Genomic DNA, 17,753 nt, shown 5'->3' with positions numbered 1-17,753 from the left:
ACTTTAAAATTAAAAACTTTCATGACTCCAAGTTTAGTAGCGTTTGACGTCCTTCAATGACAGTTCATTAACGAAGTTTAATTTTGTTTGATATTGCATAATTGATAGACAATTACTCAATGCGCTAAACCAAATCTAATCTCCATCCTCAATAGAATGTCGAGACACGTGACACCCCATTTTATTTTGTAGGCAAGGAATTTGCATCATTGTTCTTTCAATTTCTGCTTCATAGGTGCCTAGAAAAGTAGTTTTATTAATGGATTATTAGGCCATAACTCCCTAGTAAAGTTAGCCAACCCTTGGTTCAACACAAATAAAAGGACATTTTTCTCTTTACAAACATAACATCCCTTGCTGTCTGTGGGGTTAAAAAGAACCTGACCCTCAAATCATCTAAGAACACAATCAAAACAAGAGTAACTGTTGAGTACCATAAGATTCAAACTCTTCCCCCTAAATGAACTAATAAATAGCTCTTGAATCTTACTCCCAACTCGCAAAAATCCACCTGAAAGTACCACAAATTTTCTTGTGAACTTAGTTTCTAGAGGACAGCAGAGAAAAAACCAAAGAACTTAAGAAAAACTTTCATAATGGAGTTCCCGGAGATCATCAAAATCTCTAACATATCAAAAGCACAAACTAAACATACAATTAATAGCAACAGGCCTCCCAAGCTCAAAGTGGTAATGTGATAATAACCTCAATAGCCACAACTTATAGCATCTATTCCCTTATAAATTTCATAAGAACAACCTCAGGATATTGTGGGGTTGTTATTTGTAAGAGAATCTAGTTTCATGAATAAATAAGAAGCACAGTTTGTGTGAAGTAACACAAACTCTCAACTGACCCTGATTTCAAAATTTATTGGTCAGTCGATCTTGTAATCAGGCACGAATGATAAACAAAAATGCAGCGTGGCGTTACGCAAAGTGTTTCTAGGCAATACATACAATCCTTGTAATGCTAAAAGCAAGGGGGAGGCAATTTCTGCTAGATGCTTGCTCCTGAAAATTTCTGCAGCGACTGAGGATGCTATGGAACTTGATAAATTGTAGAGCTAGTACCAGACCTCTGCAATATACAAACAATATTACAAACGTGACAATTTGAAAATTTAATAACAAGTATCATAAAATGTAAAACACAAATCAACTAGTGATTATTACAGTTGTAGTTCAATAACTACTCTTCCTCTCCCCCTAATTACAAAAATGGTAAAACGTACAATGTTCATCAATTAGTGTTATTACAATTATCTTAGATTAGAACACCCACAAGAACTTATTAACAAAAATGCAAAACAAATAATATCGAGCTTGCAACATTAAAGAGGATCTTTGACAAGCTTGGTCAGTGAAGTCCGAGAAGCCAAAAAGGACAATTTAGACTAAACGTCCATTGTACCATCAAACTTCTTCAAAGATAAGGGAAAAAATTAAGGGGAAAAAACTATCTAGGCCACTTTAAAACTACACTATAACATCCCTGCAAAAGCATTACCTATATTTATGCAGCTTGAGCCACAGGCTCAGATGAATCCAACGTTTCCAGCCTGCAATTTACAGTGAAAATAATGAAGATTAGACCCATCAGGTTGACACACTGTCCGTAAAGCATTTCATTAAATTAAAATTCATTTAAAAAGAGAAAAGTTCTTTTAACACATCAAAGACAAGGAAATTATACAAGAACTAATGCTCCAAGTATTTGGACAAGGCACGAATCTTTAAACACGAGTGATGCATCCTCTTACGATCATAGGAAACCTATGCCCCTGATGACAATGCACTAAGGCTTGGAGCCTTTACATCTTGACTCCAAGCTTAGGATTCAAAATTGCTCTAATGCCATTAATAAACACAATCACGAAGGTTTCAAAGAACTCTCTACACACTATATTCATCAAGTCCATGAAAACTGCAAAGCATTAGTTAGCCCAAAAGTCATTAAAGAAAATTCGTAATGTCCATACCTAGACATGAAAGTTGTCTTGGAAATATCCTTGTCTCTTATCCTCAACTAGTAGCAGTCTAACTGCAGGGCAATTGTAAAATTTACAATTGCTCCCTATAATTGATCGAAAAGATCATCAACGATAGGAGGTGAGTGCTTGTTCTTTATTGTTACCTTCTCTGCATCCCCAAGACCAAGATTAGGCACCTTACTTGTCTTGATCGACTCCCATGTGTGAAAACCGTTTTTATAGACCAACAACACAAGTCATTTCAGCATGTTTGATCCTTACTCACATGCTTTCTAAAACTTTTTTAGGATCATCCAACAGAGAATTGCTTCAAGCCAAACACTATAATTAGAATTATGTGATTGAGCCACCAAAAAAGGAAGATGCGCCTTGTTGATATAGGTAGTTCTATCAATTATTTTAAGTATTTCTTAACCATAGTTACATATCCTCAGGATCCCTCTCATTTAAATGTGATCTCAGTTCATTCATGTACCCCTCTTCTACTTGAGGTTCACATGCCCACCAACTTGTCTCGGCTTCCTCGAACCACATCCTATCCAGAGAGAATCCACTTTGATACCATTTGTAATATCCTTGACCTACGATTAGGAATTCAGATTTGGTATACGACCCCAACATTCACTTGTCTACGATTAGGAATTCAGATTTGTAATATCCTTGTCTGGTTCAAAAATATGATGAAGTTTTAACAGTTTTTTCCCTTTATACTTCTATATACTTATTATATTTTATAATACATGTTTTTTATTTTTATTTAAATTGAGGCTTCATGTTACCCTTCTCCTTAAGAGGAAAAAGAGCCTCGGCTCACATCTTCCAAAACATTGCTTGAAACTTTACATCAAATAAAGACGCCAAACAATGGTGAAGAGCTACTTTTGTACTGAAATTTTGGATCTACAGGCAAGAGCAACAATCAAAGTCTCTTCCACCACCATAGCCAACTCGGAAGTCCATTTGTTACCTAAATAACTTTAGGTTTGGAATTCTTATTTTTAGAGAAGTTAACTAGACCTTTGACGTTACTCATACAAATAATGAGTATGACACGTTAAACTGAACTAGGCAAAGTAAATGAAGAGGAGCGTAACTAGTTAGTGAAACCCTTCCATTCAAAAAGAATGATACATCATAAGACCACTATGACATATAAGTAGTGTGTACCTATCAATTCCTTCCCCGACTCCAACTCTTAGAAAGTTTCCAATCTTCACTGGCGAACCCACTTCCTTGGACAGGTTATCCAGCAACGTCTGAAAAATAGTTCCAACGTATCACAATTAAACCAGAGATCTAAAAGATGCTGCACACCTAAACTACGGTGGCTAACACAAAATAAATGTTGAATAACTTCAAAATATACAACTAAACTAATATGCCATTATGCTTGGACATTAAATGTACTAATACATCAAATATTTAAAGGCAATACATTAAAAATAATAATAATAAAAAAAAAAAAAAAAAAGGAAGAAGAAGATTTGTAACCTTAAATAAAAGCATCAGAATTCAATATAATAAACCAAAGACACTTCCACCATTCATTAGCATTATTCAATTTTATCAGCATACTTAATTGATTGTTGAGAAGATATAAATTGAGAATATGATTGGCACCTCACCTTGACATTTACACTATCATTAACAATAAACTTCTGCTCCATCAGGACAACTTCTTCCATGTACTTCCGCAAACGACCTTCAACCATCTTTTCTATAGCCATTTGAGATTTGCCAGTTGTTTCAGCCTGACATATGAAAGGTTTATATAAATATTACATTAAACTATCATAAAATATGATATAACTAAAATAAGATATCAAATACCATAAAGTAATCAACGTCACAATTCATAGTGGAAAATAATAATATTTAAAAAAAAAAAAAATGAATGTAACTATGACAAGTCCAGGAAATAACAACAGACGTGCCACTGTGCATTTAACAAAAAAAAAAAAAAAAAAAAGAAGTCTTGTCATAATTAACGGTAAGGACAACAAGATTGAAGGTCTAGGTGCCTATTAGAATTTTTTAAATTATGGAGACTTCAATACACACTAAGTCTAATAGTTCATAAACCTATAATTTATAATTTAATATTTTCTTTAAAATATTTAACTTTCTATTTCGAGGATTGTTAACTACAATGTTTTTAAAATTTTTCTGCCCCTTTCGTCCACAGGCTTGAATTCATTTTGAATTCCCATCATGCCCCACCCACCTTGTCTGAATTCATAAATAAATAGACATAACAAATAGACAAAAGTTTGGCGTATCTCTGTGTTTAGTGCCAAACTCTCTGTCCTCAAGAGATGGTTTTCAATACCCTTTTGTGTGTGCACACTCGTGTGTCATTTAGCTCCATTCTTAAGCAACAAACTGACCCAGATAAAAATTCAATACAAATGACAATCAACCAATACGTAAGGCAATATTGAAATCGAAAAGGGTGTGGAGAAGAAAATAATAGTGGAAAAAAAAAACGACCTTGCAATAATTTCCAGTGAAAAACCAAAGTTCCATAAAATTGTACATCTTACACAGACCTGAGACTTGAGAACTTCACGTTCATTCTCTAATGCGTCAGAAGCAACGAGTTCCTTTGTCAAGAACAACGGCTTTGCAGCCACTACATGCATTGCTAATTCTGATCCAACACGTTGAAGAGCATCTGACTTTGAATTACCACCCTCAACTTCAAGAGACAAAATTCCAGCAATACGACCCAAACCTGAAAAATACATAAAATGAAGGTTAAGAATATATATATATAAAGGCACCAGACTTAATCGACTCTAATTTTGGCATTTGTGGAATGTCATTTATTAGACATAAAGAGAAAATTTTGGTCTTAATTCCGAAGTTCACTACGCACAAAATTCATAAGCATTCAGCAAATATCTAAGGAAAGTAGGGTAGAACAACTACAAGCATCCATGAAATAGTCGCCATGGGGATTAAATACAAAAGCATGCACCATTCAGGATAAGTTGAATGCTCTTCAAAGTTCAAAGTTCAAAGCCCGAACACCTGAATGTCAGCCACCCAAGGAAAAATATATCCCATCCCTAAAACAGGACAAGGCAGTTTGAATCAGAATACCTGGCTGAGGACTTGTGTGGAGGTATGTAGAAATAATACCACTTGAAGAAGCAGACATCGAAAAACCTCGTCTTAGCTTAATATTCTCCCCCATTATGGCTGCTACTTCAGTAACTGCATTAAGAGCTGTTGTTTCTCCATTAATTTTTGGGTGTTCGAGATTTAGTTTCATTCCCTGACAAGTGGCAAGAATTCCATTATATACAAATATTGATTCGATATGCCAAATAGGATTTGTTATAATATAATTACAATTAGAAATGATGAATAATAATAGGAAAATATCTATTTACATCTGATTTTAATCAAAATTATGAGAATATTATCCAAGTTTTTCAACAATACACGGCCCAAATTATGAGAATGTCCATTAACACCTGGTTTTCAGCAATTAAGGGGAAATGATTATTTATGAGGACAACGAATAAATTGAGACAACGTCTGAGGAATGCTTTCAGCCCTCCATACCACTTCTATACAAGGTATTACCAGTGAAATTACAGAAGTTCACAACTTCATAGCATTGCCATCAAAAGCATTCTCACCACACGGATTTGGAAATCAATCATCAAGTGGCATTACAAGCAGAATTTTGACATATTACGTTCAATAAGAAAAAAGATTCTTCAAGTCATCAGATTGTTGTCGTTATTTGTACATATTATATTAAAACAAGCAAAAAGATTCAAGTAAGAAGAATGAGAGTGCAGAGTTTAGCCCACCCAGAATTGGTAGCCCAAAACCAAGAAAAGGGGTACATGAAAAGAAAATTGCATGAAAAAGCCCCAATTGTTGGTTACGGAAACAGGTGAAAATAACTAAAAGACTAAGTAGTACACTCAGAAAGAAATATTAAAATGAATCATACTCTTAACCCAAGTCCCAATGACACACTAACTGATACACTAAAGAATAATTCAGCAGAGAGGAAAAACAATAATTCTTGCCACAAGGCTATCCCAAAGCAACGGTACCCCATCCCCTTGGGAAGATGAAAAAACCAAGGCATGGGATCATTGTTAGAAGAATAAAAAACTTGAAGATTAGAGAAAAGAGGCCTGAGTAGACAGGACCATCTCCAATGAATTGATCCTCCCCAAATCATCTTATATTCATTGATGAATTTTTCATTTCTTAAAAAGAAATGGTCCTCCTACTATCGAATGTAAACCATTCGATAACCAACTGATACCACCCATATTTGCTAGTTTCACCCATCATTACTTGCATCCGTAAAATATGAGACTAAGTAACAAAAGTTCAAGAAGAAAGCAGTCATTTTTTACAAAAATCTAACCTCCAATTGCTCTAGTCCAACAGGAAAAGTCCCGGAAACGTCATGAGACAAACTCTCAGACAACAATGCTTGCCTTGCTAAAGATAGAGCCTGGGATCAAAATAAAACGACATCTTATGAGCAAAAGAACAAGGTTTCCTGAAGAAGAAAGCTACAGCAATTCGTACGATCTACACGTGATCATTTACAAGCATAGTAATTCACCCTATTGAAATGGAAATGTTGCATAAAAATGAATAAGACTCAAAAAACTTACCAAGTATTGAAAAATCTCATTCCTAGCAACAAAGTCAGTCTCGCAGTTAAGTTCAATAACAACAGCTTTGGTTTCATTTTGGGCCAAGGCAAGGAGGCCCTCAGCAGCAGTTCGAGAAGACTTTTTCAGGGCCAGCACCTTTCCTCTTTTTCGCAGTTCTGTCTGTGCTGCTTCTGCACTTCAAACATTATATATAAGCCAATGAAACCGAAAGCAAAAGAAAGCTTCAGAAACTATCACGATGTCTTACCAATATCCCAATTGCAATCAATAAGAGCAGCCTTGACGTCTTTAATTGGTGCACTAGTCCTTTCTCTCAGCTGCCTTATGAGACTCATCTGGTCCGACCCGGCGGGGGTTTCCACACTAAATCTTCTCAGCAGACTAAGTCTCGAATAAAGAACAGAATTGGCATCGCAAGCGTAGGGAACTGAACTTCCATATTGAACACCTTCACCAACAAAGATCCTACTGCTTGCGCAACCGGAAAATCCACGTCGACTAGCATTGTTCAGCAGCCTGTTAGCAATCATAATTCCAAGGGAACGTTTTGCAGCTCTAGAAAACGCCATGCTAGCATTCAAAAAAAACAATTACAGAGGATAAAACTTAGCATCAATATATCGAAATAATCGACAAAGAACACCGAAATGGTTACCAATGAGCAAAATCAACGAAAAATGTAAATAAGGGGTTAGTGACAGAGAGGTTTAAGCTTTGAATTGAATACGAATGCTCCAAAGAATGACGCGGAAACCATACCAGGCCGTTTCACAGGACGGGAAGACGAATGAAGATGGTGAACGACTGGTTAATTCAACATACAATGATACAAACCGAACTTTTCCAGTTTTCTGCTTGTTTGGAGCGATGAACAAAGCTTGACGGAGTGATTTTCTTCAAGCAAATAGAAATGGAGTCGTGGTGTTACAGTATTGGTAACTAGGGGAACACGGTGGCTGCGATTGGGCTTTGAAATTGATGAAACCCCACGTTTTGGGCCTGCAAGATTTCAATTCAGAGTTTTTTTTTTTTTTTTTTTTTTTTTTTTTTTTCCATTTTTATCTTAAATAAACTTCAAATATTATTTTATTTTTGTTTTTAAAAATTATATTTATTTCCTCATATTTTTTTAATATTATTTTTATTTTATTTTTTTACACGTTTGCAAAAAAAAAAAAAAAAAAACAAAAAAAAAAAAATTAATATCTATTCCTTTTAATTTTCAAAACTTGGAGATTAATTTTTAAAAATTAAATAATTATCAAATGAGATCTAAATTTTTATATTTATTTTATTTTAGTCCTCAAATTTTTAGTAAAAGCTAAAAAATAATTATTTTTTTTAGAGTTCTTTAGTTAAAATAAATATTTAAAAATTAAAAAAAAAAAAAAAAAAATTTAGAGGTTTGAAGCTAAAATAAATATTTAAAAGCTAAAAAACTAAAATGAATCCTCGAACTAAAAAAAAAATCAAAAGCATTAAATAATACTTTCAAACTTATCTAATTAAATGTAAATTTAAAATAAAGTTATTATTGATATTAGTCTCATGTTTTTTTTTTTAATAACAAAAACAACCTCAATATTGTTTTATATTTGCAGAAGAAAGCCCAAATTTGACGTCTTATTACAAGCTTGACCCACCGTCCGCTGCGATCGCCTCCGTGTCGTACCAAGTTTTTTCCGGTTCAACTCCATTCCTCAGATTCCTTCTAGGGTTTTTTTGTTTTCTTCCTTTCTTCCATTTTTTTGCTCATGGCTGCAATGCGATTGACGCCGGATGATGCTCGGGGTGCTCCGTCCGCCGTTGATTTGGTCTCTGACGACGATCGCTCAGTGGCCGCTGATTCTTGGTCCATCAAGAGTGAGTATGGTAGCACCCTCGACGATGACCAGCGTAATGCCGACGCTGCCGAGGCTCTATCTGCTGGAAATTTGCGTGCCGCTTCGGATTACAGGTCTAGCGTAGTTTCTTCTTTCGAATTGTGTGAATCTAACTGGAAATAGTTGAAACCGCGCTGTTTTAAAACTCTGTTTTTGTTTGACTGTTGGGAACTTGGCGTGTTGTTTTTTTTTTTTTTTTTTCTTTTGGTTAGACTGATTCCTAAAGCATTCAATGATCATGTTATTCTCGTTGATTTCTGGAATAGATGAATACAGTTCCGCGGTGCAGTTCATGTAGTTTATCTTTCTCGTACACTTGAATTCCTGAAGGTGTGAGGAGAGTCCCGTTTCCCCATCTCTTGCTATTTCTTTCCTCAGTCTAATGGACTTCGTGTGGACTTCCTATACTGTTTTTCCCTTTAGCTCTTCAATCTGGAGGAATGGGAGAACCTTTGTAATTGTGTCCTTTTTTATTTGCCCAGAGATTAGATCCTTGTTTCGCAACTTTTAGCTTTAACTATTGTCACAATATCAGTTGATTAGAAGCCATCATGGGTTGGCCGGACTAATGAAGAAGTAGGTTTAAAGGTAGCTACTTACTGGGATCTAATATTCTATGAGTGTCTTCAGCAACAAAATGTAGTAGAGTTTGATGGCTATCCTGCGAGATTAGTCGAGATACATATAAATAGACTTATGCACTCATGGAAATCAAAGAAACCTTTGCTTAGAATTTTTGTGACCAGGAAGTTGAATATTCCATTTTTAACTGCATGACCATATTAATCTGGTATAATGGTTTTGGTAATGAGCGTATTTTCATTCTAAACAAGGTTTGTTACATTTTCAGTTCTGACAAGGATGAAACAGAACCAGATGCTGAAGCTGTGACATCAATGCTAGGTCTCCAAAGTTATTGGGATTCTCAATATGCGGATGAATTGACAAACTTCCATGAACATGGTCATGTTGGTGAAGTCTGGTACGTAAGAATTGCTTAAGGTATCTTGTTTTCTTATATTCTTGTAATGTTATTATGTTTTCTGGCCTTCTGTGCTATTCAACTATAGATCATTTTCTCTAATCACTTTTGCCTGTCAATGTACTATATGTTGGTGCTGTTCTACTGTTAATTCCATCAAGAAATTAAAGAACTATTCTTAGACTCTTAACTTTTTTAACATGATGTTGGGTATTGTTCATTCAAAGGATTATTGTACCTGATAATTCTTCTCAATAATACATCTCGAGGACTATGGTTCTTTTAAATGCAATTTGTGTTGTTAAACTGTGATCGAAAAGATAAAGTAGATTTTCTAGATTGACCGGGCAAGAATTTTTTTTGGCTAAGAAACAAGCACAACTGCATTGACGGTTAGAATCAAAGAGAGACTTGACTTGTATTTGTTCATCTAGCTTTCTATTTTTATACTTTCTTCATTCTTCAGGTTTGGACCTGAAGTTATGGAAACTGTTGCTTCTTGGACAAAAAGTTTGTGTTCTGATGTTTCGCAAGGTCGGTTTCCCAATCAAGCTGATAATGTTAAGTCACTGAATGGTGATCAGGGTTCCAAATTCTTGTCTAGTTGGAGTGTACTTGATATTGGGACGGGAAATGGTTTGCTGCTTCAAGAACTTGCTAAGGAGGGGTATGTTTCGAAATTTTGTTTTTTGATTCTTGCTAACATTTCAGAAAGGTTTTCTTTTTGACTTATATCTTATTTCAATTGGATAAACTTTTTCGTAATAGATTTACCGATTGAAGGCATAAGCTTTCGGTGCTTACTGTTTGTCATCTTGAACTTGCTTGCAGATTCCATAATTTGACAGGAACTGATTATAGTGAAGGGGCAATAGATCTTGCTAGAAGCCTTGCAGAGCGAGATGGTTTTTCCAAGATTAAATTTTTGGTATGACTTGGCATGAGGATATTTTGATTACCGTACTTATTCTCTTTCAAAATCTTCACAAATCACCTTGTCTCTCTCTTGGATGTGCTATGGAACATAGTTCTTACCTTCTACTTACAAAATTGGTGGTGTTTCTGGACTTTGGGAATTGGTAGGGATTTATCTTCGTTTTTTTGTAGAACGTGTATTTTCTTTTCCCCATGTACGTTCCTGGCTTTTTTTCAAAAAAAAAAAAAAGAAAAAGAAAAAAGAATTTAAATGTTTTCTAAATGACTGTCACCATAACTATTAGGCTAATATGACTTTTGTGGCACATGTGATGTGAGTAGTGCATTGTCAATTTAGGTAACCTTATTTGGCAGTTAGCCATAGGCATGAAAGGGTAAGTAATTGGGTCAATTGATCATTTTTTTAAGGGTAAATTAGATTTTTGACTATTATTCTTTGTCTATCCTTGTGTCAATTTGATTGTTTGATCCTTGAGTTTTCAACCTTAAATCCTTAGTTTTCAGAATTAGATCTAAATAGACTCAATATTTGTTTTTTTTTCTACTTTTGTAAGGGACGATAATTGACAGCTTTGATTTGGGAGACAGATTAGGCATGTAATAGAGTTGGAGGATACCTGTTTAGTCAACTTCATAAATCCTTCCCATTGTTTGTCAGATTATGTTGCATCTAAGTTTCAAGAAATGATTGTCACGTCTGTATATTGTCAATCATTGATATCAAGCATGATTTGATGTCTAGAGATTATTTGTGAAACTTTTTAAATTTGAGTAAATTAGTTTCCAAAAAACATATTAATAAATAGGGATAGTTGTTAAATGCCCTTGGATCGTACAAGCTGGTCATTGGTTCAATGCCTTTTTGAGCTATATAACTGGGTTATTAAATTACGGGGATCAAGCATTGTATGGTGTAGTTTGAAATTTTCAGCGTCGTGAATGCAAATCATCTGCCGATCCAGAAAGCAAGTGGAAATACAGAATTTTACACGCACAAAAGTTACAAACTCATGTCCTATCAACCTGTCTTAGAATTATTCTACTCAACCCTTTTGCTACTCCGATCTTTGGAAGTTTCTAATTCCATATGTTTTAGTATGGACATGTGTGCAGAAATTTTGAAGCTCAACACTTCTGTGATTCGTGAATAGTCAGGATTGGAAATATTAGTCCATTTTTTTAATTTTAAAGCTCAACATTTTATATTCAGTTTATGCATGATATAGTGCGATCATCATAATTGCATTATTTTACAGTAGTGCGATCATCATAATTGTACTGTTTTACATTGGCTTAGGTTGATGATGTTCTCGAGACAAAGTTGGAAGGGCAATTTCAACTCGTTGTGGATAAAGGCACTTTAGATGCAATTGGATTGCATCCAGATGGTCCCCTTAAAAGGTAACGATAAGCAAATATTTGGGCACGGCATATGCTCCATAATAATTAGATAATTGGTTGTTTTCAAGTTTCAGTTCGATGGATATTACTGCATAGAAGGTTGAAGTAATTGGACATTTGTTTTTTTTTTTAATTATTTCCAGGATCATGTATTGGGAGTCAGTATCGAAACTGGTGGCTCCGGGTGGGCTGTTGGTAAGGGCTTTCTTTCCCCCTCCCACCGATCTGGCAGAAAAGGAAAGAATAATAATAATATATACTTCATGCTAGCGACAATGAAGTATCCTAGAGTTTTCATATCATGGGACTAAGTGATAAAGTAAAAGTAATTTAGAGTTCAAAACCTATGGCCACCCATCTAAGATTTTTAAATTCTATAAGCCAACATCCAAATATTCATCTTTCAAAAGTTGCAATATTACCTTTCATCTCTCATAATGTTTCTAGAAATATTACCTTTCATCTCTCATAATGTTTCTAGATTACCCTTATAGTAGAAGTCCGGACAAAAAATTTAGACTTGGAAAGTTGGAACAGTGTGAATGTGACTTGAAACAGAAATTGGGACCCAACACCACCACATTTGTTCTAAGTCTAAGCTTCCATCTGAAGTCCTAATAGATATCTACTCCGGTAGTTTTGAAACATTTATTAAAGGTCATGTGTAATATTGCAACTCCTTTGGGTCGAGGCTCTTCTTTTCCCCTTATTATATATTTCATATATCGTGAGATAAAATCAATGCGTGTAAACTCTGATTTTCCTCATTGTACATTGTATCTCCTTTGGCAAATTTGATATTTCGTTCTCTTGGATCCTGGGCATAGACATGTAGCATCCTTTGATGAAACTGCAATGTGAACTGACTTGCCACTGTTAATTGCTGTAGGTGATCACTTCCTGCAACAGTACAAAAGATGAACTTGTGCAAGAAGTTGAGAACTTCAATCAAAGAAGGGTTAATTCCTTTGCAGAATCAGAGTCGTCCAATGGAACACAAAGAGAATCGCCTACATTTCAATACCTCAACCATGTTCGTACCTACCCGACATTCACCTTTGGAGGATCTGTGGGATCTCGCGTTGCCACAGTGGCATTTCTTAGGAACTGATTATGTGCTAGCTTGTCACCTCGGATTGAAGTCAATTTTTAATGTTAGACACATCTATGGATTTGCAGTGTTTGAGCCTACCACAGTTTGCCTCCCAATAGTCAACACTTATTATTACTTTTTTTTGGCTTGGAAACCACTAGACTGTGTTCTTGTTATAACTTCGAACTATTTTTCAGACTGATGTAATTACGGTGGGGAGTAAAAGTGGAGAATTGCTGAATTGCAGCTTTTTGTCAGTGGGATATTGAGAATCAATGCCTTCCTCAGGATTTTAACATACAACTATGAACTATATTCCAAACTACATGAATCACCCAACCTGCCAATCACGCTATATGCGAATTTGACTTATTGATATTATTTTGCGTATGGAATCATTACTAAATTATTGTCTTTAAATATCAATGTACTTCAGTGTTAATTGGTTTATTATTGTGTTGTCTTGAAGAGAGGGAAGCCTCAATATACATATAATTGTAAAATAACTATGTTGCTTTGGTATTGCACAAAAAGAGTTACAAGTTGCTGAAGGTGATGAAGTGTTTATTAGAAAACGTCATCTGTAAGTTCCAAGTCGTTTGGGTTTAATAGATCTTTTTTTTTTTTTTAATTCAAGGTTTTAACCTATACTTCTTTCTTTCATAAATTTGTCTCGGATTTCATTTATTCATCACAAATGAAAATGAGAGGATGAGAAATCATTCTCCACACATTCTCGTTTGGAGAATGACTATTGACTAGCAAGTCTCGAGTCAAATCGATTTTGAAAATGACATCCATTTAAAAATAAAAATAAAAGAAATTTGATTTAGATTATGAACTTGTGGATTTTCCTTTCTTTTTTTAGTCTCTAAATACTTTTTTTTCTATTATTTTTGTGATCGGTAACAAAATAAAATAAAAAAATAACCTTGAAAATTGTCCGTTCTTTTTCAAAAGTACCACTAACCTTTCAAAAGTTTCATTAATACCATTTTAAACGATCATCAATCACAATATCAATGACAATATGAAATAGATTAATGTCCAATACCATTCTCCGCACAATAGATATTCTTAGTGTAAGCACATGAACAGATCCCGACCCGAGCAATTGTATTCTAATAAACAAAAGAAGATTGCTCATACCTAAACAGGCATTCAACAGGAGTGAGTTACAACAAAACAACTGCAACAAGCACAAGTAGCAGAGCAGTTGTTCAGTCATTCCAAGTTGCCTATTCATTCGGAGCAGTTCCTCCATCTGCATGAATAAATACATATCGATATCATAACAGTACATTAGAGTTGTCAGAGAATGAACAGACAATTTCTCCTTTTTTGGATTAAAATATAAGTTTGGTATCTGAAATTCCAAGATTATATATGTGGAGATTTTTTTTACTTAACTACCTCAGTTCAACATTCATGTCACCAACAATTTGGAATTGTTTGACATCTGAGTGCCGCATAGTCATTATATAATATAGTCAGTAAGTCACATAGATGTGTTAAACTAGAAACTTGATTACAAGTATGCATTAGCCATATAGAAACTTTTTAAAGTTTTAAGGAATAGACAAACACAACCTTGAATGTTCAACGACCTAATCAAGGTTTGATTCAACAATCTAATCGAGGTTGATTCTTTTGAGCTAAAGTTTCAATAGTAGAGCATACCTTCGCCATCGGATGGAGCATAAGGAGACTTCCTGTATCGTGTTTGCTGTTGTGTTGGCTATGCAAGAGAAAAGAAAAATTGCAATCACATAAAGTCCTTCTACTTGATGATGGAACAATAAAAGAAGAAAGGCAATAAATGAAATTACAAGACTAAACAAATCATTTCATGATATTGTATGGATATCTTGTCATAGTAAGGCGTAATCCTTGAATTTGCGCAAAAATAGTAGCAGATATGATAATGGCAGCACCATCCTTCTCAAGATTAAGTCATGTCTATTATTTATTTTCAACCTTTTCAACCTTTTCAATCATAATGTCTAATTACTCAAGCTTACTCACTTATTCACTTATGACATGTGAGATCTCATATCAGTTGGAGAGGAGAACGAAACATTCCTTATAAGAATGTGGGTCCTCAGTTGGAGAGGAGAACGAAGCATTCCTTATAAGAATGTGGGTCCTCAGTTGGAGAGGAGAACGAAGCATTCCTTATAAGAATGTGGGTCCCTAACAGACGCGTTTTAAAACTTTGACAGGGAAAACCCGAAAGGGAACCCAAAGAGGACAATATCTGCTAGCGGTGAGCTTGGGCTTTTTTACAAATGGTATCAAAGCCAGACACCGAGGGGTGTGCCAGCGAGGACGCTGGGCCCCCAAGGGGAGTGGATTGTGAAATCCCACATTAGTGGGAGAGGGAAACGAAACATTCCTTATATGGGTGTGGAAACCTCTTCCTAACAGATGCGTTTTAAAACCTTGAGGGGAAAGCTGGAAGGGAAAGCCCAAAGAAGACAATATCTACTAGCGGTGAGCTTGGACTGTTACATGACTTCTCGGCAAGCTTTTATTTTTGTAGAAAACCTCTTCAGTGCCACTGTACTTGATTGGTTCATGTAATTTGAAACTTATTTTATTTCAGTACTTCAAATGTCCAAATTCATTCCCAATATTTTTTTTTCTCATCTGTCTCTCTCTATGTATGCTTTCTCACACTAACTTCTCTAATTTATCCCTTGTTTACATATTGTCTTCCATATTTTTTTAAATATATACATTCTTTCACCCACACGTTTCTCTCCCTAGTTTATCTTTGCATACTATCTTTCTTTCTTACTTTTTGGTTAATCTCCTTGTACAGACATTTCACTTTTTACGTTGCAGCTTTCTTCCAATAAATTACAATGTTGTTCCTATTGCAATTATTAACAGATGGAGATTAAGATGAAATAACTAGACACTAAAATTAGAAACCTGAAAATAAAATGGAAACTAAGTTGTTATGCCTAAATACTTCATTCAAGAGGTCAAGATCTAAATTTTGAGATGGACAACCACTCTGTTCAGCACATGAGTTATTACTTGATCTCTACCCTAAAATGATATCAAAAGTTTTCTACTTGAAATGAATATCATATGCATAATATAATGAAGAGTTTCATTTCCTGTTAATATATATATCTGCACGCACGCGCACACACCAACCTGTAATTTTGGCCGAAGAGCTTGTAAAGGTCCTTTAGGCTTCTCAACTCCTTGCTGCTATCAGATAAATTAAGGAGGATATATTAGTCAATTAGTGAAGTTATGCGAACTGATTTCAGAACCAAGTTATTAGTCAATCAGATAATATAAGTTATACAACAGAAATACCTTTCCCAATGCCCAATCAGCAGAATCAAAATACGCACGTTCATGATCCTGAAATCGAGATTCAAAAGCTTCAGACACCCATGTGGAAGGATGCACGGAGCTCATTGAACATCTTACTGAAATACTACATAATTTTTTAGAACAGAAAAATTACCTTAGAAATGAGCGGTGGCTTCTTGGGAACAATTCCTCCATATTTTTTCTTTATAACTTCCTCCTGTAGAGAAAATAAGCCACCAACTTCAACAAATTGGTAAATTTGTAACAAAATTTAGAGGTTATTGCAGATGATTCTTATGTATGAAGTTATAAACCTCCTTCCGGGACGACAGCATAGATTCTTCAGATCCAATATGTCCATCTCCATCCAGCCGTTCAGTCTCTTTGATATGCTCAGACATGATTAACTAGTAAAGCTCAGTCAAGCAGCAACTCCAATAATTATAAAATTGCAGCCTGCAGGTAAAATTCAAGGAATCATTAGTCCTAAGTCGGGGGCCAATGAACTGGCAGCGTCGTTCACTCGTTATCTTCGAGAAATTTAAAGACCAATCCAAGAGCGAGCTGCAAATTATAGATGGGCGGAGCCAACCCGCCAACATTATGCCAGAGCTCTTAGGAGACAGACAGAAATCAGAGATTAAACATGAGAATATTTCATCAATGGAAAGCATACCATCCAATATCAGAAACAGGAAGTTCTTCACTCAACCTTCCTCATGCCCTCATACGCACAGAGCTTTAAAAGAAGAACTAAAGATAATAAGGAAGGAGGACCAAGAACTACAGTGTTCACTCCCCTCTCCATGGATCCATGTTTAATCCTGAATATTACCTAATTAACTTCAGAACTTAGAAGAACAAAATCTTCTTACTGTCTCTATAAGATTGAACATCACACAAACAATTCATCTTTATAGTGCCCAAGCACCAACTCGGCATACAGCTAAACCAGACACAATCGATACCAATGACCACAAAACCCCACCGACAAACATACGCCATATTCGATTACAGAGATCACACAGGTTTTTCTAATTCCACAAATTTATCGATTGAATTACACAGCAATCAGAAATGAATCTACAAATCAAACTATCAACCAGATAGGAAAAGAAAAAGAAAACGAGCGAAACAGATAGAGAAGCATCAGGTACAGAGAAAGTAGAAGAACACGGAGCTTACGGTGGCGCGTATTGCAATGGAGAGGGAGGAGGAGGATTGGTATAATAATGATAATAATAATACCTTTGAAGCTGCAAAAATGGCGATGGGCGAAGTGGGATGAAGACGATGAATTTGAGTCTGGATCTGATCTGCTCGAAGAACGACAGATCCAAATTATTTTGTTTGTTTGTTTGAAAATCTTTCTATTGCTGAAAGTAAACGGCAATTTCACATGTACATTTGTGGCCTACTTTGAACCAAACAGTGAATTTGACTTTTTTTTTTTTTCTTTTTCTTTTCT

At 35.1% G+C, this 17,753-nt stretch overlaps 3 protein-coding genes across 3 annotated transcripts; 1 reads left to right on the top strand and 2 right to left on the bottom strand.

Moving 5' to 3' along the window:
* Positions 1–563: 563 nt before the first annotated feature.
* Positions 564–7,601, bottom strand: LOC111791723 (elongation factor Ts, mitochondrial). Its single transcript, XM_023673192.2, has 10 exons — positions 7,414–7,601; positions 6,902–7,224; positions 6,652–6,824; positions 6,396–6,485; positions 5,099–5,273; positions 4,543–4,727; positions 3,619–3,744; positions 3,161–3,249; positions 1,510–1,561; positions 564–1,080 (listed from the first exon to the last, which is right to left on the bottom strand). The coding sequence occupies exons 2-9, from the start codon at positions 7,221–7,223 to the stop codon at positions 1,516–1,518; spliced, it is 1,206 nt and encodes a 401-aa protein (XP_023528960.2). The 5' UTR covers position 7,224; positions 7,414–7,601; the 3' UTR covers positions 564–1,080; positions 1,510–1,515.
* A 658-nt stretch (positions 7,602–8,259) lies between these two features.
* On the top strand, positions 8,260–13,190 carry LOC111791633 (uncharacterized). Its single transcript, XM_023673039.2, has 7 exons — positions 8,260–8,611; positions 9,388–9,519; positions 9,986–10,186; positions 10,351–10,447; positions 11,753–11,856; positions 12,000–12,051; positions 12,746–13,190. The coding sequence occupies exons 1-7, from the start codon at positions 8,409–8,411 to the stop codon at positions 12,965–12,967; spliced, it is 1,011 nt and encodes a 336-aa protein (XP_023528807.2). The 5' UTR covers positions 8,260–8,408; the 3' UTR covers positions 12,968–13,190.
* A 778-nt stretch (positions 13,191–13,968) lies between these two features.
* Positions 13,969–17,692, bottom strand: LOC111789742 (uncharacterized). The gene is made up of 7 exons (XM_023670421.2): positions 17,534–17,692; positions 16,600–16,741; positions 16,440–16,502; positions 16,286–16,333; positions 16,118–16,171; positions 14,630–14,687; positions 13,969–14,213 (listed from the first exon to the last, which is right to left on the bottom strand). The coding sequence occupies exons 2-7, from the start codon at positions 16,684–16,686 to the stop codon at positions 14,188–14,190; spliced, it is 336 nt and encodes a 111-aa protein (XP_023526189.2). The 5' UTR covers positions 16,687–16,741; positions 17,534–17,692; the 3' UTR covers positions 13,969–14,187.
* Positions 17,693–17,753: the final 61 nt, after the last annotated feature.

Source organism: Cucurbita pepo, chromosome 3, assembly GCF_057944985.1.
Source record: "Cucurbita pepo subsp. pepo isolate OVF chromosome 3, ASM5794498v1, whole genome shotgun sequence".
NCBI classification, from domain to species: domain Eukaryota; kingdom Viridiplantae; phylum Streptophyta; class Magnoliopsida; order Cucurbitales; family Cucurbitaceae; genus Cucurbita; species Cucurbita pepo.
Note: the sequence above shows the minus strand (reverse complement) of the source record. Positions and strands in the feature narration are given on the sequence as shown.

What these genes read in the sequence shown, in the direction of transcription:
- LOC111791723 (XM_023673192.2), bottom strand. Translation starts at nt 7,223, where the DNA reads ATGGCGTTTTCTAGAGCTGCAAAACGTTCCCTTGGAATTATGATTGCT. An exon ending in ATGAGATTTTTCAATACTTG is followed by an intron (nt 6,486 to 6,651) that starts GTAAGTTTTTTG and finishes TTTTGATCCCAG; the next exon opens with GCTCTATCTTTAGCAAGGCA. An exon ending in TTGGACTAGAGCAATTGGAG is followed by an intron (nt 5,274 to 6,395) that starts GTTAGATTTTTG and finishes GCCACTTGTCAG; the next exon opens with GGAATGAAACTAAATCTCGA.
- LOC111791633 (XM_023673039.2), top strand. Translation starts at nt 8,409, where the DNA reads ATGGCTGCAATGCGATTGACGCCGGATGATGCTCGGGGTGCTCCGTCC. An exon ending in CCAGATGGTCCCCTTAAAAG is followed by an intron (nt 11,857 to 11,999) that starts GTAACGATAAGC and finishes AATTATTTCCAG; the next exon opens with GATCATGTATTGGGAGTCAG. An exon ending in TGGCTCCGGGTGGGCTGTTG is followed by an intron (nt 12,052 to 12,745) that starts GTAAGGGCTTTC and finishes TAATTGCTGTAG; the next exon opens with GTGATCACTTCCTGCAACAG.
- LOC111789742 (XM_023670421.2), bottom strand. Translation starts at nt 16,686, where the DNA reads ATGTCTGAGCATATCAAAGAGACTGAACGGCTGGATGGAGATGGACAT. An exon ending in TGCTGTCGTCCCGGAAGGAG is followed by an intron (nt 16,503 to 16,599) that starts GTTTATAACTTC and finishes TTTTCTCTACAG; the next exon opens with GAGGAAGTTATAAAGAAAAA. An exon ending in TGCTCCATCCGATGGCGAAG is followed by an intron (nt 14,214 to 14,629) that starts GTATGCTCTACT and finishes TTATTCATGCAG; the next exon opens with ATGGAGGAACTGCTCCGAAT.